At 47.1% G+C, this 15,078-nt stretch overlaps 1 protein-coding gene across 2 annotated transcripts in view; it reads right to left on the bottom strand.

Annotated features, from left to right (window-relative positions):
* The window catches only part of LOC111145075 (dedicator of cytokinesis 1), a 506,031-nt gene that overhangs the window by 428,460 nt on the left and 62,493 nt on the right, over positions 1–15,078 (bottom strand). For both annotated transcript variants that reach the window (XM_022499695.1, XM_022499696.1), the window contains exons 3-8: positions 13,540–13,580; positions 10,944–10,999; positions 7,126–7,222; positions 4,634–4,782; positions 1,103–1,238; positions 48–205 (exon numbers count right to left, since the gene is read on the bottom strand). In XM_022499695.1, the coding sequence (XP_022355403.1) occupies positions 48–205; positions 1,103–1,238; positions 4,634–4,782; positions 7,126–7,222; positions 10,944–10,999; positions 13,540–13,580 (637 nt within the window). The remainder of the gene's footprint in view (positions 1–47; positions 206–1,102; positions 1,239–4,633; positions 4,783–7,125; positions 7,223–10,943; positions 11,000–13,539; positions 13,581–15,078) is intronic.

Here is a 15,078-nt window from a genome sequence, read left to right as displayed (position 1 = left end):
ACCCACTAACCAGAGAGGAAAGCCTGCAGCAGGGAGGCGTCACTGACCTGATGAATTTGGACTCCACAGGGTCATAAAGAGACATGAGCACCTCGGCATCTTCCCCGATTTTACAAACCACATTTTTGAGGTTGACAAACAAGGCCAGAGAAGGGGTGGCAGCAAACTTCGCTTGTCTGTTAATATCTATGTTCTGCTTTTGGGACTAAGTAGAAATAAAATAGAAAGTGGAAATTAGCAATACCCTCGCTTTCTTTAGTCTCCCTCACTTTCTTTACCATTAACCCTCGCTTTCTGTATTTTCGACAGAAGAAACTATGTGCAACCAGTTGGCATAAAACATCAAAGCCACAAGTCACTTCCTTGCCCCACTTCAAGTTCTCAACACATGCACACACCCAAAGGAAAAGTAATTACACCCTCTGCAAAGGTCACAATCCCATCAGAGTTTGTCCTGAATCCCGTCCTCAGGTACTCGAGGGTCTCCTCAATCAATCACAATGGCGTTTGCAAGCATACTTGCTTAATTTTCGTTTCTGCATTCGGCTAAATCCTCCGAGGACATTTCTGTCTTATTCACAGTTATGTCCTCAGGAGGAGGCACACAGCAGGTGCTCAATGAAGACTCGCTGAATGAATGGCTGACTCAATCAGCTGATTTCTGAATAGCTGCTAGAGAGAAGATCCCGTTACAGACCAGAGAGGATGAAGAATATCAGTGAGACATGTGCTCCCTGACCTCGTCGAGCTTAGAGTATGTAACTCCGTGGGCTCCTATCAAAGAGGAAATGCAGAATCAAGTCCTGTTTCCCATGATATGAGAACATGAAGTCAATGTCATTAAGACCCTGCCTCAGACAGAGCAAGTGTTGTACAACACTTCCCCCACCAAAGGATGAAACTCTTTCCGGTCATCAGCAGCATGCTTTGACCTGGGCTCCTTTCCATTCGTCACTACATGAAGTGTGCGGTTCAGTTGTGCTTTTCGGGGATTTTCTAGTGCAAATTCTGGGCTTCGCTGGTGTTTTATTAGTGTTGAAAGCAGTTACGGAGGAAAGGTACTCCAAACGTAAATGGGCACATTCTGGAGAACAGAACTTACCTTTTCTTCTTGCAATCTTTCCTCCACTTGTTTAGAAGCTATTTCGTGAGCTCTAAAGAGACTGATCGTGCTAGTTAGTTCTGGATCCAAAATGTTCCCGTCTTCATCTCTCACCACCAAGTCCAGGTCGAGAATTCTACAACAAGAAAAATTCAGAACTTCATGGACACAAACCAAGGGCTCTGAAGTGTGGGTTACTAAGTACTACGTAAACAGCATGGACAGTTTGAAGCATACACCTGCTGTGTATATTCGGGGGAGGGGTGGGATATACAGCATGTACAGACAGAGTGTCTATATGTACATAGTCATTACTCATATATATGTATATATATGCAATGGCATACAAACCCACATGCCCAAATACTCAAAACTGGTGGTTGTGACTGTCCCATCATCACTAAGCTGGGGAGAAGAGGGAGGAAGAGCTGGAGCAGAGGTATATTCTATTCTGGTAAGTTTTATCACACAGCTTTCCTTGTACGTACAGCCAGTTCTAATCCCCAAATAATCCCACCAGAAGATCTTCGATAAAGACATTCTATTATGTTTCAACACCAAACATGTGGAAGTTACCCACAATAACATTAAGCAACTTTCTGGCCAGATGGCTAGACGTAGTAGCCAACTTAAAACACGAGCAGCATCTGTCTAATAAGTCTGTCCATCTATATCTAGAAATGTCTTTTGGGCAACACTCTGTTTCCCCAAATCCAAGAAAACTGCTAGGTGATTTTTAGCACAGTTTTCATTTAAAGAATAAACAAAGACCATTATGTAAAGAAACAAACCAGGAGCTGTGCTATGTGATGTGCTATGGTTTTCTTTTTAATAAGATATGAGGATCTTAACCACAGATGCCTTATACTTTGCCTTTGGGATTTTCTCCCTGTGATTAACAAGTCGATAGAAGCAGGAACTTTTCGGGGTTTTTTTTTAAGCATACAGCAACGTAAAGAGTCTGCTGAAGGAAAGATAAATTTCAATTAGTAACACCTTTAACAGTTACAGTTTTAAAAGGGAAGCTGACTTGGTAATAACGACTCCAACCAGACAAATCCATCTCTGACCTCTCTTCTCTGAAGGTCACACACCTTAACACTGGATAGGAGTTTGGTGCCATGTCAGGCGGGATCATTCTGCTGTATATGCTGGGCCACTGCACCATTTGGAAAGGCAGCACAAAGACCTTGTTTTTCCCTGTAAATATCTGCTGAGTAAATCCACTGATGGTGAAGCAGAACCAACTGGGCCTGTCAGCAACAGGAGGGTAAACAGGCCTTTAAACAAAGAGTCAGAGGCTTTTTGCTCTGCATGAAAACAGCCTCAGTAGTTGCAGTGATTGAGGGGTGCCTCAAGAGGAAGAGAAGAACATTTTTAAAAAAGAAAAAAAAATAAGGCTTTTGGGCTCTCATCAGTTGTCTCTGCAACATGTTCCACTAATGAGGAAAGCCCCTCTCCCAAATATCACAGCTCATCCAAACCATGAACCTGCCCCTGGGAGGAGTCAGTGCTGGTATGAGTAGGGTCAATGCTAATGAGGTGGGTAGAGAATCCTTTCCTGTATGGGCAGAGCCAGTGCTGGCGTAGGCCTATCTACAAAGCTCCTGGATTTAGGAGGAGGGGGCCAGAGATCCCACAGGCCACAGAGAATCAGGCTCCCTAAGGAGCCGAGGCCCAGGCTATGTACCAGCCTGCTGCATACATCTTGCCATGTGCTCCTCCTCTCACTCCTGCCATGACAGGTGGTCAGATCCATTTCACAAAAGCAGAAATCAAAGCTCAGGGAACCATCTAGAAGAACCCAGAGCCTGGATTCTGAACCAGAACCCTCTCATGGCCGCGTCTAGGCTCCTTCCAGAATGCCACATGGAAAATGGTACAGGAAGTGGCCTGTCAGGGGTCTTCTTCATGCCAACCATTCTGTATATTTTGCAGCAACCAGTGCTCACATGGCTCTGATTCACAGTGAGCTTCTACTATGAAGGTAGAACTTAACAGAGCAAGAGGTCAAAAACTGTCTTAATAAGGGCTGTATTTCCGATCGAAGTAGTAAATTATGTTTTGAAACACTTCCTTTCTTAACTAGATTGTTCCATGACATGATGTACTTTGGTTCTTCCCACAGCCAAATTAAGCAGGTGGTTTCTGAACATAAGTTTAAAATACAATATTCCAACAGAAAACAGAATCAAAGCTCCAAAAGTTTGTTGTTGTTCTTCGTCGTTTTCTTGTTTAAGCAGGTCCTCATGAAATGGTTTTCCCTGCAACAATATCTAATATCCTACACACAGATTTAGTGGGGCAAGGGGGTGGGGAGGAGACACCTTCTCCTGTAGGTCTTTTAATCCAAATACTACATCTAAGTAATAATGGTTTTTTAGAAACTTCTCACACTTGAAAGGACGAAGCACTAGAAAACAACATTATGTTATAATTCTGATTTTACAGAGAGGTTCTTTAGTTTACCCAGGGAACCTTTCAGCTAAACAGCTGGGGGCAAACTTCTCCCATTCTCTGAGCACACAGTCCTAATATGTAAAATGAGAGCTTCTGACTCTTCCAGAAGTTCCCCAATCTGCAATCCAGCATGGTCCAACCCTATTTTTAAAAACTGTGATTTCCAGCCAGCCTTCCACATCTTAGAAATCAGAATCTTCAGGAGTAGGTCCCACAATTTTATATTTTGAAAGCTCGGAGGAGTGATTCTGATACAGACCAGCGTCTGGGAATCATGTGACCAGATCATTTTTAAACGCTTCTTGCAGCTCTGACATTATAGGAATAACTAGAGAGTTATCCCGTGGGAAAGGGCAGGGCCTCACTCAGATCACAGACTTGGCAGAATCGGAACGAGGCAGCCCGACCCTGCTCGGCATCAGGAAGGCTTTCCCAACGCCGGCACGCCCGGCGCGCGCTGTGGAGAAGGGCGTGCACCACTGCTGTAGGCATTCGAGCAGAGCCGAGTGGAGGCCCACTGTAGACAGGAACTTTTGCAAAAGACATCCTTACACAAAGCACAATTAGTTGTTTATCTGAGATCCAGATTTCGCTGGCTGTATCTGCGTTTGCCAAACCTGGAGCCCTTGGCCCGGTGTTAAGTTTCAAGGTGACCTCTGACGTCCCTTCCAACTCTTAGAACTTAGGGTTCCACAAAGCAACCCGGTGCTTGTTACTGCACAAAGTACCCCTAGGTCTGGACTCCAAGTCAAGAACTGTGAGCAGAAAACAAAAGAAGTCCCTTGTCAGGGAAAATCACAGCGGTGCCACCTATGGAAGAGTGAAAATGACAGACCACCCCAGCCCCAGCTTCCCACAGATCACTACAGGCTTCGACAATGTCTCTGAAAACTCCTGATTTTTAGAATCCAACAGAAAATAACCCATCCTTTCAAAAATGAAAACTACGCCCTTATTGTGATGTTAGAAATTTTTTTTATGATAAAATAGGATTTCAGCCTCCTCAAGGCTTAGGGTAATGTTATTAGATTGGATAATTTAAGCATGAAATCATCTTTCAAATAAACAAACCTGTTTCCATAATCAATTTTGGCAGTGACCTTCTTCTTCAGTTCTTTGAGCTCATCCTGCGGCAGAGTTCCAGAAAGAATCTGCGACCGCCACTCAATGAGGTCGTAGATCATGTGCCGCACACTTCGGAACATCTCCCTGTTGTCTTGCTGCAGGGGGGACAAAAGCCATGCGTGAAGCTCTTGGTAGAAACAAGCACTGCGGATGGTTTTCCAAATGCACGTGCAGCGCGGGCTTTACGTGATGGGAATCAATCAATGTCAAAAGCATGAAACAGGAACACATGATATGGAGTCTGCTTCCCATCAGGCACTCACAGATCAAAAGGATAAGAAGTCATACACAATCCTCAATATTCCAGCCAACGTTCTGAGTATGCGCCCCTGAATCGAGAAGTTAACCAGAGCAAGATCTCGACGTAGAGCTGCAAACTGAGCCCATGAACTAATCTAGAAGTCCATGGCCCGAAGATCGGCTACCCGGGAACTCCCACATATTCAGTGTGAGCCTGAAAATCTTGCCATGGAGTCTTCAATATTTGAAGACTGTGCTCTGTGCCACACTCAGCGCACCAAGCAACTGACCACCTGGGCCTGGCATCAGCCGAGTTGGAGGGAATAGCATCACACGGAACCACACGTGCCAGGGTTCACTCAGCGCACACAGAGCAGTTCTGCAAGGAGTAAAACCTTAATCTACAAGCTCTTGGGGCATTTACATCAAAAGGAAAACACAAATTCACATTTTTATCACTTTCTACATATTTTGAAGGCGTTGATGGTACCAAAAAAAGGCAACAGTTTTGCAACAGCCAAGAGCACAATTCATCAAGGAAATTAGGGATTGCCCCTACCTCCTAAAAGAAGCCAGTGGTTCCCTTCCACGAAAAGAAATCTAGGAAACACTTAATTTGATTAAATTCTAAACAGGGTCCCTATAAATATTAAAATGTGGCCACTGCTACTTTTTAAAATAACTTCTACTCTACATCTCTGAACCTCTCATCCCACTATTTCTAGCATGTGACCTTCTTTTAGCAATTCCTATGATCCCCATCCCAGTAGATTATCTGTACCCCACAAACTCCTCTTCCCAGCATTGTCCTAGTGTTGATTTCTTAAATAATAACTAAATGGCCAAAATAATGGTTTATGCCACAACTAGGTTTATCTCCTCTTAATAATTCATTTTTCCTAAAGCCTTATCAAATATCTAAACTCCATAATATTCTGCTAGCTTGTCTACAACCACAGAGCACAGCAAAAAACCAATTCGTAGAAAAGTACTGTAAGGAATTTCTTCTAGCTTTGTACAAATCCAACAGTGTAAGTCCACAACAGGGAAACCCGCATTTCTAAAAAGGAAACCAAGGTAATGGCCGGGCATGCCTATCCCGGGTGGGAAGGCTAGAGCCATGCCCACTAACGGATCACTCAGCATCAGCCCTGTTTGTTTTGCTGCCATATTTTTGTTTAAAAATTGCTAAGTTGAACATGAAAGACCGACTACAAAATTGCTCAGATTTACACAAAACATTCATGGCTAACTTCACGCTTTTCGGTTTTTGAGAACATTTGATGACCAATTACTGCAACTGCTTATTACTGTGCATTTACAAGAAACCACTGTATAATCAAAAACAACAAGCCTGCCCAGAGAGCAGCTGTGGGACTTTTGCAAGTTTTCTGTGTTCCCAAGAAATCGACGCGCTGACTTCTCTCCAGAGCCCTTGCTTTGTGCTGACAACATTAGCATATGAGAAATCAACACTCTGAATAGAAATACAGGCTTAACAAAAGGTAATCTTCTGCAAATAGGAATTTATGTGCAAAGAAATGCCCCGAGGGAATAGGAAATGGAAGATGTCAGAGTCTCAACCTCCCTGCGTTAATAAGGCTTCTCCCGTGATTGGGAGAACCAGAGAACCGGACAGTCATACATGAAGCCAGAATGCAAATAACTTCCCCACCTCTGTAACAGGCACGCTTAGGTCTGGAAGACTACGTAGTCTTACTCAAACGATAAGACACAGACAATGGCAAAAGAAATAAATAAATAAATAAACAGCAATTGTTCTCTACTGCATCCATAAATAAGCACCCATTACAGCTTAAAAGCAGATTTTAGTTTTCATGATCAAAATATAAACGCTGCGGGTTCATCAATGCAGCCTGCCTACTCCTGTCTTCCAAAGTGCTCGAGCAGCCGGTCTCCCGTTCTGCACAAGCAGGCGGAAATCCTTGGCCCTTCCCTGTACCAGTGCTTTGTCACAGTGAGCATGGCTGCACCCCAATGCAAAGCAGGTCCAAGAGGACAAACAGCCCCCGAGGGTGGCCAGAATAATGGGCTCTCTTCGCCCTGAGCATGACTCAGTCCCAGAAGTTCTGCTTTTGAGGTTCCCAGGGAAAGGAAAAAAAATCCCATTGGTACAGCAAGGTCCATAAAGACCGTTCTCTGTTTTTAAGCTTAGATTCAACATCCCCTTTTCTCACCACGTAGAGCTGCCTCCAGATGGTGGACCACTCTCGGAGTGTTGTGGTGACTTCCTGTATGAGCGGGAGGTCGCCCGGGATGACCGTTTCATGTTGCCTAAGGGAAAAGAGGAAAGGACAGCCACGTTCATGGCTTCATCAGAGTCTGCAAGTTGTACTTGTAAATCCCAAATCTAGTCCACAGAATTAAATATTTAAGCAATATTATTTATTATAAAAATAAATATTTTTTTAATTTAATTTAAGCAATATATTTATTATAAAAATAAATATTTAAGCAAGTCCACAGAATTAAATATTTAAGCAAACGGAGAGAAAATATACAAACAAGACTGTGTCCACACATATGAACACACACACCTCTAAGAACGACAGGGCATTTCTGTACACAGCCCAAGTGTGTTCACACATTCCCTACGTGTAAAGGCATCCACCTCGCACGTCAAGGTAAGACAGAGGCGGCAAGTAATATCCCATTAGAAGTCTTCAGAGCACCAGGGTCGGAGAGTACATTCATAATATGTGTACCCATCTATCTTACAGACACCATCAATTAGAGCCAGTCTGTGCCGCGTTAAGATGCAGGCTCGGGTTAAGATGATTTTTACATTTCCATCATGCATAAAACTCACTATATGACAATACATGAAGCAGTTACCCTTGGTGAAACACAAATGAGGCCTCAGCTCTCTCCGATGTCCGGAGGTACTCCATCTGATCCCAGCACTCGATTACCCTTCTCCCTTTTCCCTGCACCCCGAAACAGCAACCCTGGACTTATTATTAACTTGCTATCTCTTTGTGCCTTTTTTTTTAAATCCTATCAGCCATTGTCTTCCAGTCACAGGCTCTGGAAAGGAGGGCTCAGAATACTTGGGACTGCGGGAGAGATGGAAGGGAGGCTCAGGAAACTGGGCATCCAGAACAGACCATACTCCAACTACATGGAATGTGCAGGGATTCTGAGCTAGCCACCGCCCTTCCCCCCCCCCCCCCCCCCCCCCCCCCCCCCCCCCCCCCCCCCCCCCGCCCCAGCCACCAGCTCTGGCTACAGCCCATCTCGGTGGGCGGGACCCTCACTTGGGCTCACATTGGGGTTTAGGCCTAGAATGACCAGCTGATGGTGGGGACTCCCAAAGACAGAGACAGTGGAGTCCCTGAGAAAAGGCCAGGCTCTGTGGACAGGTGTGGCAGCCTGCGCCTCCTGGAGCAGCAGTGACGAGATGTCCGAGGTGTATGGGACCACTCCCCACAAAACTACTTTCAGGAATTCCCCTCTGATGGGACGTCGTCAGTGTCTATCACAGAAAGTGGCTGTTAGCACAGCCAGGCCAAGTCCGTCTCCGCTGTTCCCAGGAAGGACGCTGATGAAAATGCGGTTCATCACACTCTGCGATGCCATCCGTAGAAAGCCCCGGAGGACAGATTTCTCTTCTCTCGCAGGATGAGCATGTGTGGCAGTAACTGGGAGGTTTCTGTCCTCCAGATCCTGAACTTCGTGCTGAGTCCACTGGGCTCTTGCACTCACTCCCCGAAACTTGGAGCTCCATCAGGGGACCCTGTTTCCACCACACAGAGAAGGCCCCACTGCTCACACTGTGTCCTGGTCTCGGTTCTGGATCCTTCTCACTTTCTCCCTCTCTGTAGGTCCGATCTGTCCCTGGAACGAATATGCCAACTGGCTCTTCTGTATCAGATCTGGCTTCACTGTATTACCATCTCGTAAGCACCTCATTACCTGCAAGGGTCAGCAATGTACAAAGCCAACAGCGGCTGCCTCATAGCGTTGTTTGTAAGACCTAGAGAAAGAACACCACGCGGGGCGTGGAAGGATGGGCAGGACACAGCAGACGCTCAGCCAACAGGGGTGGCTCCTTAGTCACCTGGCTCTAAATGATCAGGCTAGGCATTAAGGGACAGTGAGGGCTGGAGGCCCCGATCTAAGCATCACCCACAGAGAAGAAACACAACAACATGGGCCATGTCAAACAAAGGGGCAACACAGGGCTAGGAGAAGGACAAGGAGAGTCCCCTGGGAGTAGTGGACAGTGGGGAAATAGGCTAGGAGGCAAGAGAAACAGGGTACAAAAGCATCAGAATAAACAAGGGGCTTCGGTGAAGGCACTAGCCACCAGTGTCCCACACTGCAGGGAAACACCAGAAGAGCAGCCCTGAGAAGATATTGGAAGCTCCGACATGAGGAGACATTGGTAAGCCACGGGAGCATGGGAGAGAGGACAAATGGGAACAGCCTTGGTTATGGGAGAAAAGGTAGAGAATCAGTGGCAGCCAGCACACAGCAAGGATGTGAGAGTCAAGGGGACACAGAAAGAAAAAAACCCACCAAGAGAGATGGGGTAATGACCTTGGAGAGCAAGCAGGCAGGTTGGGGGGTGGGATGACAGAGCACCCTGCCCTGGAAAGGAGGAAGGACCATAGGGAGGGGAGGTCGAGGTCCACAGATCTCCGGAGGAAAGGAGGAGTGCTGAGACCACCTGTCAAGTCTGAAGGCAGGAGGGTCTTTACAAGGAGGGAGGCAGAAAGCAGCTGAGAGTGGGTGGGAGTAGCCGCGGAGAGGCAGGACCAGAGTAGCAGAGTGGGGAGAAAACACAGGGAGCCCCAAAGCATAGGCAGAGAAACTGTTTCTTAACTGCTTCTGTCCCCGGTGCACCGTTCAGTCACTCAACCTGGGGCATCTCCCACGAGCCCCAGAAACGGGAGGCAATGTGTCTGTCTATGTGGGTGTGACTCTACTCACTGAGAATCAAAATAATCTCTCATTCACATTACTAGTATGCTTCATATTACATTCTCTATGTGTTCTTTTGTATACTCACAGTGCTCTCTTATAAAAATTAATCACGGTCTCACTTCTATACTGACTGCGATACAGACAGATGTAAAATACGTTCAATGCAGACTTTGTTCCATTATTTCTACAAGAGTCAAAACTTTGCTTTTTTTTTTTTCTTTCCCTTTAAAACTCTGCACACAAAACATTTTATCGCTATAAAAAAATACTGTATTACAGGTCATCCCCATCTATGCCTCTAAGTTATTTTCTTCGTTTTAATCACCCATCACACAACTACAGAACCCGAGCAAGTCCTTTTCATATGTTAAAAGTACAGTGCTTGGAAAGGCAATTTTGTAATCAGCCGAAGAGATGTCATTATGCAGTAATCATATGATTAGTAATTTTATAATTTCCATATTTAACTGAGGGTGAAGATGTAGAAGAGACAAAAAAGGAAAACATTTTAATGCTCCTTCTTCCAAGTTCACACCTGGCTATTCATTTGCCATTCCTGTCTAATGGGTTCTCGTTCTATAAAAGTCCTTTTAATGATCTCATACATCAGTTTTATAACCTCTAAGAAACATACATGACAATTACACAAAATGTAAATTCACACACATCCCAATTTACCAACTGTTGCTTTACCCTAAACTCCACTGGTGTCATAGCGTTCAAAGTTTTCCAGAAAAATGGACTCAGAGCTGGGGGGCTGGAGCCTCTACCCAGTGGGACTGCTCGTGGAGAAGCACAGAGCACTGGGCCAATGCTACCCAAAACCAGCTTCAGGTCTGAGAGGCACGGCTGCAGGTCTGGTGCTGACTTGAGACTTTTCAAAGGTCCAAAGCCATGTTGTACACACATCTCTACCCCAAGCCCCCTTTCTCTAGCCAGAACTCCTGTCCCATCACGGTCACTCACACCCACAGCCAACCCCCTAACAGGCCCTGCCATGTGGCCCAACAGCAAAGTCAAATGCAATCACCATGTTTCTTCATTTCAACATTAAAACCAGACTCACCCTTTTCCTTCAACTATGGCTTCTTTAAGATGAATATATGAAGCAGGAAATATACCCTTTGGGAGGGGAAAAAAACAGTAATTTCATTACCAACTTGAATACCAACCGAAAATCAAAAACCACCCTGACAAGGGGAGGGTAGGGATGGCTGGATCGCTCTTAATTCTGCACGGCTTACGGTAAGTCTCCCATACTACACAGTGGGGCAAACAGGAAGTATGAGCTCAGCCTGCTTGCATTTCACGGAGACTACAGATGTCTCGGAAGAAAACAGAAGCGATCCGTGTGCCAGGAAAAAAGTGCACAGGATTGGCCTGTGTCTTCCCCACTGCATGCACCTCAGGTCTGCTGATGCCCTTGACTCAGGCAGCTCCAAAGCCAAAGGACGCCTAAAAACAATTTCTGATGATGGTCTCCGACAGTTCCTTCTTTCCAGAAAAGCTAAAGTGGCCATGGAAAGTTGATTTCCACCACTTATCATCACATATGCATGGAGGACTATTTGCCTGACCCACAGATTCTTATCAACCTCCCAAAAGAGGGGCCATGTGAGAAAATACAGAAAGTGGGCAAATTTCCCCCAATCCACACAACTACCAAACACCAGTTTCACAGCTCTTGGCATCCCCCAAAGGCAGCATGCATGGGGGCTGGGGGCTTAGCAGCACAGTGTGCAAGGGAGAGTTTCTCAAGTGCAAGTTCAGTGTCGGGTGCGGACGGCAAAGTGCTAGGGGCTTTAACCAAGACTTGCTGTCCTGCTTCCTAAGCAAACAAAGAGCCCCCTCTCTGGAGTGAGGCAGAAACAAGGACCTGAAAGCGGGTAGTGGGGCAAGAGGCGCTGGGATCCGGGGCTGCCCAGCACAGCCGGAGGGCTTCCCGTGTGAGATTTAGTGCGCGCAGCGGAAATCTACTCAGCGGCCGGCACTGGTGGTTTCCAGGCACCTGTTGTGTGAAAGGAGCTTCTGACCGCGTTTCCCTGGCATCTGGCCCCAAAGGATTTACACAGGAGGACCAGAAACCACAGCTACTAATCTGTGTGGGAGGAGCATGGGCACCCCAGATTCACGCTCCTCCTGCGTACACGGAAAGCTGGAATTTCACATAAAGAATTACCACAGAGACAGGAGCGGTCAGGCAGGAAGACAAATGGCTGAGCAAGAAAGCGGACTAAAGGGCCCCGAGGCTGGGGGCTCCACAGGGTCCCAGTTGTTCCGGACATGCCCAAATCCCAGGATGCCTCCAGGAGCCCAGGTAATGTCAAGGTGTGCACACAGGTGGAGAGGGAAGAGGATAAACAAGGCAGCCTCACCCGTGTCCACAAGCAAAGACCCTCCATCTCAGTAAACCTGCTCCCGGGCACCATGAAGCCACAGAATGGGGAGTGGAAGGCAGAGAGGCAACACACGCAGAGGCGTGAAATGAGCAACCACTCCAGCCGGGCTCATTCAAACTAGTCCAGACAAACTCCATCTGTGTGAATACCTAGACAAAGGATCGTTCCAGAACTCCTGGGAGTTTGCATGACTGGGGGCCAAGTCCCTTCTCTGCACTGCGTGCAAGGGCCAACTACGAAACCATAGTATCTTTAAAGGCCTCGCAAATGCCTGGTCTTCCCATGAGGATTTCAGAAGAAAAAATGTGGCTCGAGCTGGGCCCTTCGAAAATGACAGCTACAAAGGACAAACAGCTCCCACCTGTCCAGCAGGGCCCGGCTGCAGGGTTTCTGGGGGAAGCTGGGCAGGCAGGTCCTGTGCTTCAGCCGCCGGACCTCGGAGGCCTTAAGTTACAGGCTCAGGACCACATGAGGAGTCCAGCCCAGTAAGGAGATCATGAGAGGCAGAGTTAAGAAACAGAAATAAAACGAACCCTCTGTCAAGCAAACGTAGATATTAAAGTGTGTGAGTTAACGTGGACAGAGCCTAATCACAGCTCAGAATGGACATTATTTCAAAAATCACAGAATAAAACCGGAGGGCTGTAATTAGGTTTTGCGAAGCTAAAAACAGAAAAGCCACAACAGAACCGTGTCAGGGAGTGTCCGCCACAAGGATCAAGGCATAATTGCAGGTCTTGGCTTCAGAAGTTCAAAGAGCCTCGCAGGCAAAAGGCCCTGGAAAGCAGAACCTTTCTTTTGCAAGCAAGTCAGGCAGTTTAAAATAGTTCTGCACAAGAGGAAAACAAGCACGCATGAGCTTTGCAAATCTGTGGTCATCAAGGATAATATAAGACTGAAAATCATAAGTGGCATTTTTTTTTTCTGAAGTCATTATCCCCAGGGTCCTTCTCTCCCACCTCCCGAGCTTAAACAGGATGTGACGTTCTACCAGGAAAAGAGGACTGTGCCTTTAGTGATGACAGGTCAGCACTGAGCCACAGCCCAGCAGTCCCACCACGGATGCAGAGCCGGTGTTTCTGTGCCCACATACTGTTCAAAAGAAAACAATTCAGGGTAGCCCATGTGTCAGCCCACACATTTGTTAAGTTCAGAGAAAGAGATATATACAGAAAACTCGAAGACACAAATGGGATGGGATTGATTTCCTCTCTTGATGTGATGAATGAATGGAAATGCAGAGGTTTAGAAAAAAGGACTTACCTTCTTGGACTTTTTTCTTAAGGTATAACCTCTGTACCACCCTAAACAAACACAAAGTTGCAACAGTTAGAAGGAGGAGACACCCCAGGACCCTCATGATACCTTCCTGTCCTGGGGAATTCATCAGTTTGTCACCAGAATTCAATAATCCTAACACTGTGGAAACACACTGGAAGGTTCCAGAGAGTTGCATCTCAATGGTCCTGGCTAGTGACCTTCCTGAAACCCCACCAGCCCATTCATCTCCGTCGGCTGCTGGCAGACTTAAAGCTGCTACCTTGAAGTTAGGCCATACCGTCCCAAGAGGAAACATCCTTTTGACCACTCACCCCGGAGAGGGCTCCTTGGGTATCCATTTCCCTATCTGTCCCTCTAACTGACTTGAATCGGGGTCACTGCCAAGTGCACATACCAGCATCCCCAGATCATCAGGAACTGCCCCAAGACAGAGGACCCATTGAGCGCTAACTTCCTCCCTCCTCAATCCGGAGACGCCATGCTCCAGAGCAGCCATGATCTCACAAAGTGTGTCTGTGGCAAAGCCTCAGCTCCCCACAGGAAGCGCCAGGCCCAGGAACACGGGCCCACCTAGCCCTGGGGGTGCGACTAGACTCAAGTTCCCAGTTGCCTCCATGAGGGGAGGAAGCTGAAGACGGGCCCGCTACAACGGCTGGCATGAAGGAAGTGCTACGTGGAACAGGCCAATGGATGGCAGAGCAGCTCTGACCACACCCCTGGCACCTCCCCTCAAGCCCACAAGCTGAGGGCAGAAACGTCCCTGCAGGTGCTCTGGGGGTACACAGCCGGTCACCAGCGTCCCGACAGCCCCACAACAGCCCACGACCACTGTGGAGCTGTCCTCGCCCCCAACGTCCTCAAGTCACTCTGGCCACCTTGCTCAGGGAAAGTGGATCCAAAGCTCAGATTCTAACTCTGCCCACGAGAGAAAAGACGCGGTCAGAGAATTACGGAAGTGCACAGAGTGCAGGTTGGGTAAATTCCTGGAGAATAACCAAATATTAGGCTCTCACATGGTATCAGAAAGTCAAAGCTCGGAAGCGAGCGATGTCTGAGTGAGCTCGGAATAGTGCCCCAAGAACAGCACCTTCTTAAACGGCAATCATGTTATCAACCAGAGGCGAGAACGGTCACAGACCAAAAAGGGATGGGGTGGAAATGAGCAAAGTCCTCAAGGGATTATTAACAGATGCTCTTCAAGCATTCAGAACAGGAGACAGACATTCCCAGGATCCCTGCAAAGGATTTGCTAAGACCGAGTGTGACCGCAGGGCTCTCTTGACAAAGGGGCCCGGCAGATGGACCGGGGGCACTGCAGACTCGAGCGTCTGGAGCTCAGCCGCACGTGTGGAGGATTATCTCCGTAGAGCCGCACTGTCAGCTTCACCGGTTCCTGCACCAGGCCCAGAATCCGTGCCCATCCAGGGCAGCGTTCCCAGGCAGTTAAAGGGAGAAAGAGGGGAGGTCTATGCAGTCACCAGCTTACATCTAGAGCCAAATAAAGGCTGTATTTATTCAGTT

Source organism: Enhydra lutris, unplaced genomic scaffold, assembly GCF_002288905.1.
Source record: "Enhydra lutris kenyoni isolate GAN:26980312 unplaced genomic scaffold, ASM228890v2 scaffoldscaffold12, whole genome shotgun sequence".
NCBI lineage: Eukaryota > Metazoa > Chordata > Mammalia > Carnivora > Mustelidae > Enhydra > Enhydra lutris.
Note: the sequence above shows the minus strand (reverse complement) of the source record. Positions and strands in the feature narration are given on the sequence as shown.